Source organism: Chinchilla lanigera, unplaced genomic scaffold (genome assembly GCF_000276665.1).
Source record: "Chinchilla lanigera isolate Chin_1 unplaced genomic scaffold, ChiLan1.0 scaffold00019, whole genome shotgun sequence".
NCBI lineage: Eukaryota > Metazoa > Chordata > Mammalia > Rodentia > Chinchillidae > Chinchilla > Chinchilla lanigera.
Window position 1 is genome coordinate 8923316 of NW_004955420.1, and position 18482 is coordinate 8941797.

Consider the following 18482-nt stretch of genomic DNA (forward strand, 5'->3'; position numbering starts at 1 on the left):
TTAACGTGTGAGGTCCTGGATTCAATCTCCAGCATGGGGGGGCGTGGAGATTAGCATGCAACATGCAACATTGCCTACTACGGAATATAAGTTAAAAAGTAAGCATTTTTTTGAACTTAAAGTGTCTATTACTTTAAGGAGTCTTATAAAAAAATGATAAAGAACCCTTCCAACCTTGGGCTGCTTTTGTATATACACATGGTGAGATGCAGCAATTTCAGAAAATTAATATAATTCATATTTAAAAAATAGAGGAAAGACACATGAGGTTTGAGTTATTTTGGGGTTTGAATTATCTTGAGGAAAGGCCCCAGTCCACTGCTAGATAGATGGGTTTATACCTACATAGCACAGCACTGAAACAGGAAGGAAAAACGTGCAGAGGAAAATGAAATGCCACCGAGGTTAAGTGCTGTCCGAGATCAAGAGAAGAAATGGTAAAGAGTAAGCCGGGGATGCTCCAGTCGCTCCTCCCTCTAGCGGTTCTCATCAGACTAGTGCTCCCCTCCGTCGCTCACCTGCCTTAAACATTGGGAAGCAGAAACCTCAGCCCGAACGCTGTCTGCTGGAAGGCGACTGATTGTGCCCGTTACCTTGCCCTGGGAAGGCCCCGTACCTCCCCCACCCGCCGTACCTCCGCTACCCGCCGTACACCTGCCCAGGTTGCCCTGCTCACGGCCATTGCAGTGTAGCCTCTTCACCACCCCTCAAGCTCATTCTGCCTCAGCATCTTGCAGTAGCTCTCCGCTCTGCCTGGCGTGTTTTCTCCAACTCCATTTGCCTGGACTCTCGGTCAAATCTCAGCCCAAATGGCACCTAAGAGAAACCTTTTCTGATCACTCATAAAGGAGCCCTTGCTCCTTCTCATAATTGTTTACTCGCCCTGTTCTACAGTTTTGCATCATAGCACATTCTTCTTAAGGGACTCTTGGTCTCTTCCCACAGAAATCTGTATTTTTCAAGCATAAGTTTGATTTTATTTATCACTGTGTCACACACCTAGAATATCGCCTGCTCAAGTAGTCAATGCTCACATATTTATTGAATGACTGATTTCCCCCCAAGAAAGACCCTGAAGTGAAATATATTTTAATAGCTTTATTCTAAAAAGATGACAAATTTCAGTTTCAGGTTAAATAATGTTTTAGTATTAGAAAATTCACAAAGGAAGGTTTAAAGTCTTTTATGTATCTAAAAGTGCATTCCTGATTTCCAGATAACTCATGCAAAATCATATACAGTGATATTCAGCAAAAGGACCTTTTAACCAGTAGTATAAATTGGATTCTATTTGATTTGAAGCCGTTGAGATCCTCAAATCCCATTTTGAAAGATACCTGAAAAGACCTTGAAGCCACAGACAAAGTTTATTTGAAAACATAGTTTAAAACTGCACAAATATAAATACAGTTCAATAATGTGTAAAAGGGAAGGCATGCTTCCAATAATAGTATAAAAATACTACCTTAATCTTGGTACTTTGCAAATTTTAAGCCATCTGAGTAAATTAAACACATCCAGTATGATAAGAGGTTATTTTTATAGTAGTAATTTTATTTCAAAAAGCAATGCAAGGAAAGACTAAGATGAAGCCATAATAACCAACAGACTTGTGCTATGATACATATTATTTCACTAAATCATGGATACAATATCATATAGTATGCCAATAACTTTTAAATCCCCCCTTGCCATTAATTTACTATAGATCACTTAATTTCAGTTGATATTTAGAAACTCAATAAAACATTTAATTTTTTTCTGTGTTACATATTTCAGCCTAAAAATGAAATCTCAAGATTTGAAACATTATTGAGCATGATGAGGAAGCATCATAGAATTTGTGTTAAAACAAAATTTTTAGGTTAGACTAGATATGCAATATTCATAGATATACAAAATATATAGAAATGTCTTTTCTAAACAGTTAATAAATGTTCCTTTTGTAAAAAAGTTTACTAAATTAATCAGGTTATTGTCAACAGATGTAAATGAATTTGAGAAATGAACATTGAAAAGGGTTTCGATCTGATGATGTATGGGAGAAACGAAAGGAAGTCGTTAAAAAGTTTTGGTTTGTTGTATTTCCTTTCACTACTGATAACATAGTCATTATGAGTGCAATCCTGTCATGCTATCCATGCAAGAATATTACAGGCCTCAGTGAAAATGTCAGATGCTCAGATTACCTTGTAGAGTGTGTAGATCCCTTAGTCTTTTTTGTGTCATATTGTGTCTGTCGTCAACAGATTCAAAGAAAAACCAACACCAAAAGCAAACTGCACACGTTTGACTGTTGAGCAGGGTGGTTTCATTATTCTGTTTTCATCTTCATGTTGTTTTCATTGCAGTTTTTCTAAAAGCATCCCACTGAATCAATCTGCAACACTGCAAGTTAGTTTTCTCTTGAGAAGTTCCTGAGAAAGCTGTCCATAGATTGGCGCACTTGCTTACAGAGTGTGTTATTTTGGTATTTCTGCAGAGGCTGCAGGTAGCAGAAAGTGTGCAAAGTAAAACACTGCAGTAGAGGTTGTTAAGCTCATATTTCTATTTTTTTCCTCAACTTAACTGTTTAATGGCTGCACACAAGATTCTTTTAAGTGTTGAGTGAGTCTGATATTTGAGTTTACATTGTGTGTGTGTGTGTGTGTGTGTGATAGGTAGGGGCCTATGAAGTGGATAATGAAACCATTACCTACATAACACCCCCCTGTTTTACTGAGCTTTGCTCTGTCCATTTCTGGTCTCATATAATAGGGGTGACAGAAAAATCACTATAACAATTTCAGTGTAGATTTCAAGTGACCATAAAAGAATCTCATCACTCCTAAATTTCAGTCAGTACACATATTTATCAAATCTAGTTTCTCAAGGGACAGAGACCCAAGTAGCTCAGAAGCCATACAAACAAGGTTGTATCAGAGCAATGCTATGATATTCTACACAGCCCATGTGACATTATGTCATCCCTAGGTAACATTTATGAAAATTAAGGCCCATGTCCACTTTGCCTTATGATGACTTTTGTGTGTCTGACATTATGTAGAAACCAGCTTTTTAAAAGTCATTCCTAGACTTTTAGAAAACTTATAAAATGTATTATAGAGATTTTTAGAGCCCGTATTTTTATGAGCTGACATAATGAACATGACTTAGTTCAGTAGCATTCAGATATGCAGGTCTCTTTCAGCCTGGATCTGTTGTGACTCAGTTGGTTTTTAAGAGAAGCATTCAGATGTCTATACCTAGAGTCTGTAGAGGCTTAGTTTGGCACCGTCTGCAACACTGCACAAATCAGAAGTGTGAACATCTGTCAAATTCAGTGTGATAGCATGAAAACAATCTCAAGGATAGGATAATAACAGCAAGTAGCAAAACTGAAACACAGAGTTCATGAAAATTCTCCCTTGTTCAGAAGCAAGGAAAAATAAACTAACCTGTGAGACTCAATCATGCACTGTGTAAGTTTACATTCAGTAAAGTTATCTTGCATGCTTTGGTTAATATTTGAATAGGCAGATTTGTAAGTACTAACGCATGCAGTATTTTTGTACCTGAGGTTATATGTTTTCCTTTTAAAAAATTACCTGCTTACAAACTTTATTCCAGAGTTCATCTATGAACACTCTTTAAAAATATATTTGTATCTACTTCTTATTTCAAAACAGTTTAATTTTAACCAGTTCTATAAATACTGAGATGAGAGGGAAATAGTGTGGTAAAATGTAGACAGGGAATGAATTTGAAATTGTTCTACAAAGTTGAACTAATATGTGTTGTAGCTATGTAATAATTTCTAAAAGAAGAGGGTTCAAAAAAATAGGACATGAATTAAGCCTTTAGAACACCCTGTTTCTAGAATGCTTCTGGGAGTTTTCAAAGTATAAAAATACTGTTACTCTAAGGACTGAAAGTACAATTTAGCCTTGTGGAACCGATTCAAGGATAAATGAGGAAGAGATATAAAACGACCATCTTGCTTTCTCTGTATTCCTGAGGAGCTCACAGATAATGTTCATGGTAAGCAGCTTGGGATGCCTGAGTGGGACTACGTATGCCTGTGTTCAAATCTTGCTTGTATGGCAAGAATATACCAGCAAGGTTTAATCTCTGTGAGAATTTAGACCTGGGCCCAAGATTCAACATCAAAAGTGTCTTAATATAAAAGAAAGTGTCATTAACTAAAAGTGTGCCTGTCCTGGACATCCTTAGCCATCACTCACATGCCATTCTGTATCATTTATTTGCCACTTTGGTAGAAATCCAGATTAGCTAAGAAATTGCACCTCATAGTTCTCTTATTAAAGTTTCCTGGTAGACAAGGTCTGCCTTTCTTTTAGGAGTCATGGGTAGTGATCTTGGGAGAAGGTGAGGAGAATGAAGAATCACTAAGCCTGGCCCAGCAAGAGACCCTTTGCTCTTCCTACCCCTCTTCGCCATCTCTGTCTCCTCTCATTGTTGACGTACAGGAGTGCATAAGGATACTGACTACAAATATATTTTGAAACTCAGCAGTGGCTTTGTGTGCATTTTCATTACATTTGCTGGCAATGTCAGTTCCTAAAGATCACCTGTGTGTACTTGACCAGCCATTCTAGTAAATGAGTAGCATCCTATGAGAACTGGTAGGCTGTTACTCATTGAGACAAGAAAAAAAAAAGGGATAGACTCAAAGTCTTCCTGGATAGTCTCAGAAGAGAACCAAGGACACTGTTCCATTAAGTGGAAAGAGTAATTTAAATGACAATTTCCTGCCATGAAGGTTTCAAATGTATTTCAAACAAAAGTGAATACACTAAGAAAAGTATGTACAGTAAAGAATGTTCTAAAATTTTGCTATTAATTTTTGGTGCTGCTCTATATTTATAAACTTTTGCTCAATTTTTACTAATGATTTTCACTTAGAAAATTGCAGCTCTTCTTGGGCAGTAATTTGGGACTTCTTGGTAGATGATAGCCTACAAAAATCTTAGTTATTACTAGAATTTTGTTTGGTACTGGAGTTTGAACCTAGGGCTTAGAATTGCTAACAGGCATCCTACCACTGAGTTACTTCTCAGCTCGTTAAAAAATTTTACTTTGAGACAGTCTCACTAAGTTACTAAGGTTTACCTCAAACATCTGAGCCCTCTGCCTCAGAATCCTGAGTAGCTCAAATTACAGGCGTGTGCCACCACACCCGGCTTAAAATCCTAGTTCCAATGGACAGTAGTAGATATTTTGAAGAAAGTCCCATGAAACACTATAAATTGCTGAATAGTGGTGGGAGTGGAAAATTGTCAGCTCTCCTCTAGAACAAACTCTGTGGACTTTGAGGTTATTTTGAATTCCAATATCAAAATAAAACTTGGGCCACAAAAATTGCTACTCTTGAGCAACAATCAAATTAAACCAAACTACCCCACATTTTCTGAAACTACCCCACTAGTTTCAGACTTTCAATTGTTGCTGATCTCTTGCAAACATCACTCGCAAGGTGAGAACACAGCATCTCACTATCATTGCAAATTCAGCTGGACCTGAGTATAGAAGGCCATTATGACCGAAACACCTGCAAAGTTGCTTTCAGTCCTTTGTTCAGAGGATCTTAATGGACTTTGATGGACCCAAGTCGACTAGCCAGTCATTGAGCATGTAGAGATCATGAGCTGGCACAGAATAGATGCTGGCCTACTGGGAATATTCCAGAAAGCAGGGGTCACTGGCTGGAGGCTAGCCCCAAGACTCCTTGCCAGGCTGTTTCTGATTTCTAAAATTTTAACCAATGTCATTCTTGAAAATATTGCTGATCTTCACATTGCAGCTCAGGCTAAAAGAAGGCCAGGACTGGATTGTTACTCCTGACAAAAATGAATGCCTTAAAGCCTCTGCCTCTTGCTGCTGGGGCTGTCATCCTGTCAGCAAGAGCTTTGACAGTGAATACTAAAACCTGATTGCTCACCACAGTGTCCGCACCTCTTCATCTTTACAAACGGGAATAGGGTGTCATGTACCTAAGGTTCAGATCTGTGATTCCGAATTAGCTTGAGGACTCCTCACAGCTCAGGAACTGCAAGGTCACACAGGAGAGGGTTCATACCTGCACCTGGAGTCTTGTCTCTCAGCTGTGTGCACATTTCTCCCTCAGTGGAAGTGCATTCCCCAGTCAATTAAACTGTTTGGATCCGAATTCTGTCTCTTTTGGTAACTATAATCATGAGTAGAATGAGCTATTATCACTAACCAAAGAGCATGAACAAAAAATTGGGACCAGACTACCTTAGGGGAAGGTATTACAGCAAGGAAAGGGATGAGGTGAAGACTAGGACAACGTACTAGAAACAGACCCGGGTAAAATGATATTTTGGTTAGACTTTGGAAAACATTTTTTTCTAATTCTTTGAAAAATGTACTTTCAAAATACTCACCAAGCCCCAAATATGCACAAAATACTGAAGAACTAAGTGGAAAGCTAAATAGAACACTAATGCCAATAGAAAATTCCTGTTACTGCTAAATGTTTAAAATAAGAGCCAAAGGGGCATGCATTTTTGAATCCACTGACACTTAGTGAGTTCCAGTTAAAAAATGTTGATCTTCTATTATCCACAAGAAGGTTAACTCTGCAGATTATTATGGAACTAAGGAAACACATCATTTTTAGGAAAAACTATCACTCTTAAGAAATCACATTGAAATAGTAACAATTTAAAAGGAACATTATTGTGCAGGGCAGTTAGAAAGCCAGTGAAATATGACAAGTAAGCAAACTCAAGAGAAAGCACAGTATCATCAGGCTTTCTCCCTGCAGAGAATGCATGAATAGAAGGAATTTTGCCTCCTATGTTCATGCAGTCCCAGAAAGCATGGGAATAAGATCTGTGATTGACATATTTACGCCCTGCATCATGTCTGCTTTAAGAAAAACACTCATTCAAAACCCTACACTATGAAAAACTATTGTCAAGAATTTCTTTATTTGGTCCATTAATCTAACAAGTCTGAGTTCTCAAATCTTTTACCCCAAGTTAAAAATTGGAGCAACAAAACTGCAAGGCATAAATATTAAAGTGCATATATACAATCCCAGAAAAGTTTTGTTTGGGAACAGCAAAAATTTCTAGTGCAAAAACTGCTTTTGCCAGCAAAGCTTCCTCTCTGGAAACAAGGGCTACAGAGAAAGTTAAAACAGGAACAGGTTAAGCAATGCCTGTCTTTAGTTGCGTTAATACATGTGCATGCACCGACGGCCCAAACTATGTTCAGTCTTGCAAAAGGGAGGACTTCGGGGGACAGAAGAGATGCGGTCAGGATTCCCTGATCAGAAGCAGTGCTTTCTTCATGTGTCCTAAAAACAAATTCATCAGAGGTGCCACTAACTGCAACTGGGGACAAAAAACCCAAAGACTATGTTTTGCAATACACTGGCAACTTAGGAGGAATACACGCAGTTACTTTATCTCGGTTTGTCTTGCATCTCTCAATTCTTCCTTTGAACCTCACCTTGACTCTATTTGTGCTTTTGGATCTGAACAGAGACTGGGCATTGTTTGTAGAAATTAATTCCCTTGGGTTATGTGACCATGGCCTTTTCAATATTTGTTTATCCTTTTGGAAATTCATAATAAAACAGTTTTTCGCTTCTCAGTACAATAACACAGAAGGGGGGTTATTATTCTTTATTGTTTTCTTTTCCTTCAAGGATCCAAGTTGAAAGCTCTTAGGAGGACATCCAGGTCACCAAGATTGGCTGCCTGGAAGAGTTCCGGCTGGTCCATCAGTGACAGTGCGATTCTGAGGGCAGCCCAGATGTTCCCCGAGATTGCAGGATGAGGAACTTGCTGTTGATTCCTGCTCTTTCTCTGCAGACTGAGGGCAGTGAGAAAATTGCTGACCGCTTCTCTAAGAGGGGAGAAAAACACACATTTTAAGATGCAACAAATTTAAGAGATAGAAAACTTTAAAAAGAGACAGAGTGAGTTATTACAGTGTGAAATCCTGTTTCACTGCTCCACGGTGTTTTAGGTGACCAGATGAACAACTTTCTGATTCTCTTATTCTTTTGTCAACAATCATTATTAAATAGAATGAAATCAGAGAGAATATTATATTTTATGAATGCCACATGGGAGAGGAGGAATACCATATCCATTGCTAACCCACTGATGCATTTGATTTTTCCCTATTCTAGGAATGATTTGAATGCTTAGTCTACTTTCAGGTATGACTTCTATAATTCCTTTAAGAAGAAAAATATGGCCCTACTCAGGAACATAGCTGTCTACGATTTCCTCTTAGTGGTAGAGATATGGAATTTAGGTAGGAAGGAGTTGAATTTACTATCAGATATCTGGACTTGTACCCTGAGCCAGAAACAAATTTCTTATGGTCTCCAAAGGCTTAGTTTCCCTGAGTGTGTCATGGGGATAACAGAAATCATTTTAAAACTTTGTTGTGAGGGGCATTTGAATCAATTTTTGTAAAAGCTCTTATCATTAAGATCAATCGTTCTTAAAGTGTTGTCTTAGGGAACTTTGGAGTTCAATGAGGTCAAAACCATTTTCACAATAAAACTGAGTTACTATTTGAGTTTTCACTTCCATTTTCTCATGTCTATAAAGTAGGGTTTTCCAGAGATTATATGATGTGAAATATCTTGACAGATTGAATGCAGAAGTTAACAGGAAAGTCTATCTTTTAGCGAGCAAGGTATAAAAGAAATTTGCAAAAATGTAAAGCAATGTCACTCCTCTCTAGACATAGTTTTGTTTGAGGAAATAATTATTTTCTTGCTAAATGATATTTATGTTAATATGTAATGGGTTTTACTAGTTTTGAATTAATCTTTTAGGGTGTTCTAAGTTTTATTTCTAAAGCAGTAAGTACTGACAGATAAAATCCACATGAACAAAACTTTCTGGGGTTCTCAGTAATCACTAAACATGAGAGTAGGAGGTTTGAGAACTGCTGAGTTAGATGATGTCTGAAGGCCTTGCAGTCCATATCTGCACTGTTGCCAGCTGCTCCTGCTGGCTCTGCCCTCTTCGGCAGTGCAGTGTCACCCTGACCTTGTATTATATGTCTCACAGGCTGACCCTCACTAGGAATAGTAATGCCACATTCATTTACTCCTGCTTTATTCTTCTCAAAAACTTGCCCACACTTGAACTTACTTAATCTTGGAAGGTAGTTACTACGCATTGAGAAGTAACCATGAAAGGAAGATTGGATTTCTAATTCCAGTGCATACGATCTGGCATGTGTTCATCTATTTTGTTAGATCTGCCTGCAAATAAAAGGAAGTGGGGAAATGGTGATGCTGAACGAGGCAAGCTAGGTAAGAAAATGGAGTGGGTGTCCTCAGCATACCTCTTCTGGGAGAGGATGCCTTAAAGACCGATGGGCATAGGAAGTCTGCCTTAGAGCCACTTCCTGGCCCTCCTCACAGGGTGGCAGCTCCAGTGAAAACGTCTCCTGGATTCTACTCGTAATGCTAGGCTAGTAAGAACTCTGGTAAAGGTAAACCTTAGAATCCTCTCACTCACCAGCTGCTTGGGAGAGTCACAGAACAGTCTGATTTACTGACCTCAGCAAGCCACTCCAGGTCTTTGCATGAAGATAGTGCAGACCTGTTCTTCAACTTGTGAGCCCAGAGGCCTTCTGAGGGACTCAGAATATTGTACATGTGTTTGTATGATTGGTTTTAAATGTTTCACACATATATGTGCAGATAATTGCAAACAGTTTGTGCATATTATCATGTTTAATGAAAAGCTCATTTATTTAAAAGTATTCTTCACTTTAGTAGCTTTCCCTCATTATATGAATACTAAAAGCATTACTACCAAAGGGGAGGGCTTCTTGTTTCGTTGAAAAGGGTCCTTACTTTTGAAAAGGTACTAAGCTTTACTCTGGAGCTCCTATTGATAAAGGTGTGACATTTTAAACTCTACCCAAATTTCACACCAACAATCTCCTTTCCTTATTTCCACTGTATACAGCACTAGGCTAGGGCTTGCCTTTGATTCCACAGAAAATGTGGGATGAAAAACAGCAAGCATTACAGCTACACACACAGACACCTGGGAGTTCTTGGGGGAGAGGTGTTTTGTGAGGATGGAAGTATTTTTTCAGCTCCTGGCCTTCTCCTGGGCCATATCTCTATTGAGGATTATTTCCTAGGCATATACACACAACCCAAGTTAAACTCCTTTTCAGAATTCATTTAAGGTGTATGCTTTTCTCGATGGTCTTTGTTACTCAGGAAAAGCCACAAAATATGTATCGCTTTTTAAGATTTCCCATAGTTGGCACAACAATAAAAGATGTGCAAAGCTTATCGGAGATGTTCCAGAGTAGCTAATTGATCAGGGTTTTATATTTAGCAAATAAAAACACAGGACGCACAGTGAAATTTGCATTTCAGATGAACAATGAATAGTTTTATTATTCTATTTTAATATACGTTTATCCCATATAATATCTGGGAATTACTTGTAATAAAAATTTACTTGTTGTTTATCTGAAATTCAAATTTAACTGGCAACTGTGAATTGATTTGCTCCTATCCAGAAGACTTTATGCTTGAGGATTTATATTTCACAACTCAACAGAGATGCTAATGTTTGCCTGACATAGTCTCCAGTGAATAGCTGTCCCGCTGAATTGCCCCCTCAAGTATTATTTTCTGTACTAAGAAGTTACAATTAAGAAAAAACCCCATCCTGACAGCTTTATAAAAAGCCTTTAACTGAATGTGCTATATGTATATGTATATATGTATGTGTCTACATCTTCCCTTGTTCCAAAAAAAGGATTTAAGCTATCTCATAAATGCATACACACAACATACTGACAAAAAATACGAATGTAAAGGGTAAGCAGGAAATCAGGTTGGGAAAGTCAGGTGGAGCTAGAAATGAAGTTAGCATAAAAAGGACAAAAGGACACCACCGGGCTTCAGATAGCTGGTTAGGAGCGAGGTGGCCAGGGCCAGCTCGGGGCCTCACAGATGATGCAGAGAGGGTCTCTGCAGCAGCACTTTCTGTGTCCATCAAATAAAACACCAGCTGCCCAGGAGTCACTCAGCTTTTCCTGGCTTTAACCTGAGGAAAATTGTTTGGAAGACACAGTAAAATCCAGGGGCTCCTGTTCTTTGTAAGATCCTTTCAGTATAAATGCAACAACTGTTTTCTGAGGCCTCCTTCAGTATTAGCCAGTGGCAAAATGCACAAATGTAGTTTGGAAATAGCATTTCTTCAGATGTCAAAAGAGTGCAACCTAGTTATATAATTCTCTGAAAATTTATCGAAATAAATAATAGCAATATGGGTATTGATGATGGCAACCATCATCATCATCATAAATGCTTACGAGGCAGTGGCTGTCTGCTGCCGGCTAGGCAGCTGCTTTACCTTGCGCAGTGATCCTGCAAGATGGCTATATTTCCCTCTCCCCATGCCCGCTCCTGCTTTTACAAGTGGAGAAATTGAAGCTCTAAGTAAGGATGGAGCTGTCCTTTGAGCCCAGGCTTGTCTAATTATAATAGTTTGGCTTTTTCTGAAAAGGAGACACGGTTCACACTTTTATGGGATTAAAACCAACATTTGGTTCTCTTCTTCCAATTGTGGAAGTAATACTTTTTCATTCGGCAAACAGAAAACTAAAGAAAACATCCACCCATACATTCATTATCCAAAAGAAATAATGGTCATTTGTGATCCCTGTGGACTGGAAAAGACAGAGAAGATACAGACCTGAATGATGATGATGGACCTGGAAGAAAATGAGCAAAGCATTTCAAAGCATAACGGACTTTTTTTTTCCTTTTGTTTCCAGAATCTTTTTACTGGGACATTAGGTTTAGAAACCTGGGCTCTTGCTTTGGTTTTGCTAAGCGCCAGTTCTGGGACCTTCTGCAGTCATTTTGCCATTTCCCCTTGTCCATACCCCTGAGGCCCTGTTTTCCTTTCAGGGGAAAAGGAAAGGTTGGACAGTTCATGCTTCATAAATTGTTGCCCTTGGAGGATTAAAAACCCAGATCCCTCATCCTAACCGAGGCAGACTGAGAATGTGGGCTGAGGGACATGGGAATCTATGTTTCCCAAGATGCCTGGATGATTACAGATGTCAGACCGAAACCCAGGGAAGCATATGTCCTTGCGTAAGCAGGCTGCAGGGCCGCAAGGTTCCACTTCCCCTTAATGGCAGGAAGAGGAATACGGTTACAAAGTTGGATCTAGTCATTCGGGAATGCTGTTTCAGGCTGCTGAGCCTCAGTCCTGAGCGCGGCTACCAGTCTGCCTGTTGATGCTTTTACCTGTAGGCGCCCAGGTTGATACAGCTGATCCCCAGGTTGTATCGGGACCGGATGAAGCCTGGCTGGATCTCCAGTGCTCGTGTGTAGGCCTCCACGGCTTCCTCACTGCGGTCGCCATTTGCCAAGGTCGCCCCGAGACGGTTCCATAATGAATAGTCCTGAGGACAAAAATCAGAGCCCTCTGACAACCAGAAGAAGCCACAGTGAGCCAACGCTCCCATTTTTCTTTGCAGAAGAAGGAAGATAGCTGAAGTTTACCCAGTGCTCATGGACAGAGACCATGTTGAAGTGAACTGGTCAAAAATCTTTAGGACAATTTTGTGAAATGACTTGCTGACCAAAGAGCAGTTACTATTTGGTGCTTGTGTGTGCTAATGGTTATACTGTAGTATCTCAGTGTGACAGCCTCTGTAGCACATCATTAATACCGATCACTTTAAACACTGAGGGTATGGGGGTGATAAAGCCTGGAAGACATGAATAGAGTGTAGCCTGTGAAAACTACAGGGAAAATTAAGGCCTCTTGCTGGGCTGAGCTTTCTTACCTCTGGCCGAACAGTTAAGGCAGCGTTAAAAGCATCTATTGCTCTGTTAAATTCTCCACTCAGGTGGAACAGTACCCCCAGACCTGTCTGCAGGTCTGGGTCAATCATATCTCCGTTTTGGTGAGCAGCTTCCAGATATAATTCTTTCACTCCTTCCAGGACAGAGCTACAAAAGAAAAAAGATGCATAAACCAAATAGCCTGGGCATACGTGATGAACAACCAAAGCTCTCTTGTCTATTTCAAGTCTCCCTTCATTACCAACTGGAAAACTTTGCTAAAAGTATCTTACTCTAATGAGGTGACTATTAATACTCAATGTTAAAAATACAGCCAATTTTCCAAGGGTCTTAGTGAGTAAGAATTTCAATCAGAATTTATCACTGATAGAAAACAAATTCCTGCCAGATGTGGTGGTGCATGCTTGTAATTCAGCTACTAAGGAGGCTGAGGCAGGAGGATTGCACATTTGCAGCCAGCCTTGGTTCCCCTACCCTCTATAAAAGGGCTGGGATGCAGCTCAGTGTTAGAGTGCTTGCCTCAGTGTTAGAGTGCTTGCCTCAGTGTTTGTTAGAGTGCATGCACAAGGTCTTGCATTCAATCACCAGTACCACCAAAACAAACAAACAAACCAAAACAAAACACAAAGCCGAAATTTCTAGAAGAAAGGACTTCTATGTGCCCATTTCTAATTCTCAAATTGTATAAAACATGGCACTTATTGTGCTTTAGGACAGTTGGATGTTTGAAATACTTGGCTTTAAAGTGTGACACTTTCGTAAATGTCTCAGAGTGCACATACTGTAGATCCTGAGTCCACAGGATGGCTGCTTTAGTATATGTGCTGCTGAAGTGAGCACATGGATGGCTGCTTTAGTTTGATAAGTGTCCCCACCCCCAAAGAAAAATTCATATGCTAAAGACTTGGTCATTAGTCTCTGGTACGTTGGGAGGTGGTAGAACCTTCGGGAGATGGAGCCTGGTGGAAGTTGGGTTACTGGGGGATGTGTCATTGAAGAGGATATGAGGATCCTGGTCCCTTCTTCTGTCTTTGTTTTTGCCTTCTGGCTTCCATGACGGGAGGAGCTTCCCTTGCCACCTGCTCCCACCATTCTGCGCTGCTTCACCACAGGCCCAAAGCAACAGGGCCAGTTGACTGTGGAATACAGCCTCTGAAACCTCACAAGTTAGTTATCTCTGGTACAGTAGTTGGTCACACTGATGGAAAACTGATAGAAAATTCAATGGCCCTGATGTCAGCATCAATCTTTCTAATCAGTGCTGCTCTCCTAGGATAATGATGTCCTAAAAGAGAGGCTGAGGGGTGGCAGAGATCTGATGAACTGTCCTCAAGGTGACCGCTCGTGTGTATGGGTGTTTACTGCCAGCCATGGTTTAGTAAGAAGGATACCTGTCAACTGGGGTCTTTGACATCCGTCGAGTGAGGCCTGGAGAGCTCTTCTTGCTCTTCACAAGGTATTTGTATTTTGGGTTTTGCCTAATCCAGTTCTTCAGGGCTTCACAGGCATCTTGCTGATGGCCAGTGTTTGTATAACTCACAGCCAAAGCCATCAAAGCTTTCAAGTTGTTGGGCTGCAATTCTAAGCATCTGCAAGAAGGTAAAACAAATAATTTCAGATATTTTTTGACCCAGCATCTAACAGTATTTTAGAAAATTTGAAGCCTTTATTAGTTAAATGTTGCAAAAGCATTGTTAAATTTGTTTATGTCAAGTTCCTGCAAAACACTCCATTTCTTTGTATGAAAACTGAGACCAGAGTACCTTTCTAAAAAGTTAAAACTCATCCTGATGACTGCCAGTTTTGGATAATTTTAATAAACGGGCTCACAATAACAGGAAATACATGCACATAAAGTATTAATGATTAACCAATAGGAAGAAGAGATAGTATAATTTAATGATGCTTTATTACTCTATCTCCCACCCCTAGTTGGATTTCTTTTTTATTTCAAAGAGAAAACAAACAACCTAGTTGGATTTGAACTAAATTGGTGCCTCCGGAGATGAAAGACTGTACCATGTTTTGTACAGGAAGAGGTAAGTTCCTGTGCTTCCACACTACTGACATGGACTTACTGGAAACACCGGCCACCACTGCTCCCCCTCATTCTATTCCACAGACCTCTACCAAGGGCTTCTCTCACTTCCAAGTGCATATGAATCATGCCCGGATCTTGTAAGATGCACATTGTATTATAGCAGCGTGGGATAGGGCTCAGTGCTGTGCAGGTCTGACGGGCCACTAGGCACTGACAATGCTCGTACCTCCTGAGCAAGCTCAGTACCTATAACCCCCCTAGACAGCAAAACATTGTTATTTAGCAGCGTGACTTTATCACAAGTTCTTGTTTTACAGAGCTAAATGTGGGTTGTATGTGGCATCCCAATGTTTATCCTGGTCAAATTCTTTACCCTGTACTTCAACAAGGGTCAGAAGATAAATCTGAAACACAGAAAATCCACCGACAAAAGTGCACCAAGCCCGGTATTTTGCACTTAGTTCCACCTACCTCTGGAGGGCGACAATGGCTGCTTGTTCATTTTCATTCTCTGCCTGGGTTATCCCAAGAAACTGCCAGGCCTGCAAAGAAAACCAACTAATTACGTGCGTGCTTCTGTTGGTTTACCTGCAACAGATCTCTTATGCAATGCAACCTGAGTCAGATCTAACAACCACGTAAAAGGGAAAAATATCAAATGCCTTTCTTCAAATTGTCTTGTGATATCTGGGACATAATTTTCTCTGTCTCCAGTATTTTTAACCGAGGGCTATGGAAATCTCTGAATTTCTGAGATTTTATGATATTAGGTATCTTAAAGTCAAAAGATGAATATGTAAAATTATGTAATTATGAGGAAAATGGGTAGAAAATAACCCAGAAATGTAGCTAAATAGTCTAGTTTATATTAAAATGTTTTAAGATGAGATGTACCATACAAAATCCTGATTATTTCTATGTCAGGGTGTTCGTGAGTCTTTACATAGAACAGCTTCCACTTCGTTTTCTCCTTTCATGAATCTTAGAATACTTCTGAAGAAGAGATCAATCAAACTGTCTTTTCTTTTCTTTTTTTTTTTTTAGACAAGGTCTCGCTACGCAGTTCAGGCTGGCCTTGAGCTCACTTTGTAGCCCAGGCTGGCCTCAGACTCACAATGATCCTCCTGCCTCAGCCTCCTGAGTGCTGGAATTATATGCATGCACTGCCACACCTGGCAAAACTGTCTTTTCTTGAGAGCTTCTTTGTAGCCTTTGGCCATGGTGCCATTTTCGTTATCTACAATATCATTATCTTCACCTTGGAGTCTACATAAAGCCTTCCCTGGGATCAGTTCAGTTACTAAAGACCTAAATTTTCTCATTTACAAATCCCGGGAAAATGATATACTTTTCTTTTTAACTTCCCAGTGTTGTTGTGTTGAATGATATGTAGTACAGAAAATATCTTGTAAAATATGTACAATTTATAAATGCAAGATGAAATTACTTCATGTATTTTTAAAAAATGACAATATTTTCATTCAGAATTACAGCTTTCAGTTCAATCTCACTTCACTGGGAACTCTTTACCCAAAAAAGACATTAGGAACTTTAGAAAACTCATAGTCAGTTTACTCATTTTTTGCACACAACTAAGTACATTCAATAATAAGAAATGAAAGTTCACCGTTGATGTGCCAGGTACCGATCTGAACACCTCATCAGTGTGAGATAAGTTAATCCTTCCAGCACCCACTGATAGAGTTGCCACTGTGACCTTCATCATGTAGAGAGGGAGCTGAAATTTAGAGGGCTTCAACGAGCCGTCCTAGGGCAGGGATAGCAGGGTCTGTATTGTTAGGCCCTATACAGTTACAATAACAAGGCTTGGAAGGCTAATCACTAGTGATTCTGTATTGTCTTTTCAACACACACATACACACACACGGAGACAGAGAGAGAAACAGAGACAGACAGACAGAGAGAGCGCTAGAATTCTTCAGTGGTTTCCTATGGTTTTCTGTGTAGTTCAACTCTTGCTGGCCTCCTTTTGCTTCCCCTCTATACTTCTTTCCCCCTTTTTGCTCCTCACTCAATGTTTCAAGCCCTTCTGCCTAACACACAGCATTGCTTCTTAAAAACGTCTCCACTTTGCCATTGTTTTTAATTCTTTCTCCATCAGAACTCAGCCTTTGATACACGTGTACAGGGAAGCGAGGTTAGCATCCCTGCCCTCTGCTCACCAAGCATCCTGTCCACACATCCTCTGATGTGGTATTTACTGCACTGCATTGCTTTAGATCCTCGCCTCCCCAGATAGACCATAAAGATGCCTTTTCAACTGTTACATTTTTCCAGCTTTTCAGTGTCTTAAGTCAGGACCTGGTACAATTGTTTGGGACACAGTATGTGCTCAATAAAGTGAGTAAATCAACGGCACTGTGTGGTGTGACCTGAGACCCAGACAAAAGTACACACTGCTTCCTGGAAACTGCTTTGAGTTTTAGGTTGATGAATTCAAATTTTTACTTCCTGTCCCAAGCCTTTCTCTTTGGGTCCTGGAGATACTACAGATCAGAAACCGGGTTAGAAAATAGATACTGATTTGTTGCTTTCAATGAAGTGTTATACTAAGCCATGTCAATACCTTTGTGAACATTTACACAATGAAAATGGCCCCAGCAGGGCCCTGTGGTTTCCTGTCCCTCACTAGCACATGCAGCCATGTTGAGTCTGAGGAAGTGAAGGGGAAATGGTACCTCTGCATCTCCAGGGTCCTGAAGGATCGCTGCCTCCATGAACAGGATGGTGACTGGCAGGTCCCCTTCCTTCAGCCTTTTTAAGCCTTCTTCAAACGCTCCAGGCCAGTCCTTGAAGGGGTTTTCAGTGTGAAAGTAATATCCCTACAGCATGGAGAAGCATCATTATACACTCCATCCATTTCTCTCTTTATTACATTCAGTAAGATCTCTAACTTTCAATTAACTCACTTATTTCAATTATTTAATTTATTCAATTTAAATAAAATTTGAACTACTGTTTTTCTTAATTATGAATGCATACATTTTCATTGTATAAATTTTAGAAAATATAAGAGGAAACAAAAAGTTTCTCTGTTGTCACAATCTAACTATGACTACAACTGCTAATATTTTGGACTTTTCTTTTTCTTTCTGATATTTCTTATGTCCTTTTTGCTTTAACTATTCCCCCTAAAGACTAACAAAATACTGACTCTTCAGGCATATTTTTGCTCAATGCGCCACCCAATCCCCAACCCCCTGAAACAGTAATACACACTGGGCCTCTATTGAGCTACTTTGATCCTCTGGAGAGCTACAAACCATTGCAATACCTCAGATTTTTTTTTGTCCCCACTGGAACATATTTTTTTTTTTACCCATTGGGGCTGTATTCCTCCTACTGAAAAATACATGCTTTAAAGATACAGGTTTTTTCACTGGTGAGGAGGTAATATGCTATTTTTCACAACCCTTAGGCTGTAACTACTTGTTAGATCTTTCTTGCATATCTCTGTCTTCCTGAGAAAATACTTTGAAGATACCACCATGTATTACAGCAGCCATCGATATTTTCCTACTAATCTGTCCATAACTCTGTAATGTTTGTATTGTTCCT

At 39.7% G+C, this 18482-nt stretch overlaps 1 protein-coding gene across 10 annotated transcripts in view; it reads right to left on the reverse strand.

Annotated features, from left to right (window-relative positions):
* Positions 1-1083: 1083 nt before the first annotated feature.
* Pex5l (peroxisomal biogenesis factor 5-like) overlaps positions 1084-18482 on the reverse strand; it is a 221911-nt gene continuing 204512 nt past the window's right edge. For all 10 annotated transcript variants that reach the window (XM_005383055.2, XM_005383058.2, XM_005383056.1 and 7 more), the window contains 6 exons: positions 17603-17746; positions 15375-15445; positions 14254-14451; positions 12844-13009; positions 12299-12456; positions 1084-7881 (listed from right to left, as the gene is read on the reverse strand). In XM_005383055.2, the coding sequence (XP_005383112.1) occupies positions 7677-7881; positions 12299-12456; positions 12844-13009; positions 14254-14451; positions 15375-15445; positions 17603-17746 (942 nt within the window). In that variant the 3' untranslated portion in view covers positions 1084-7676. The remainder of the gene's footprint in view (positions 7882-12298; positions 12457-12843; positions 13010-14253; positions 14452-15374; positions 15446-17602; positions 17747-18482) is intronic.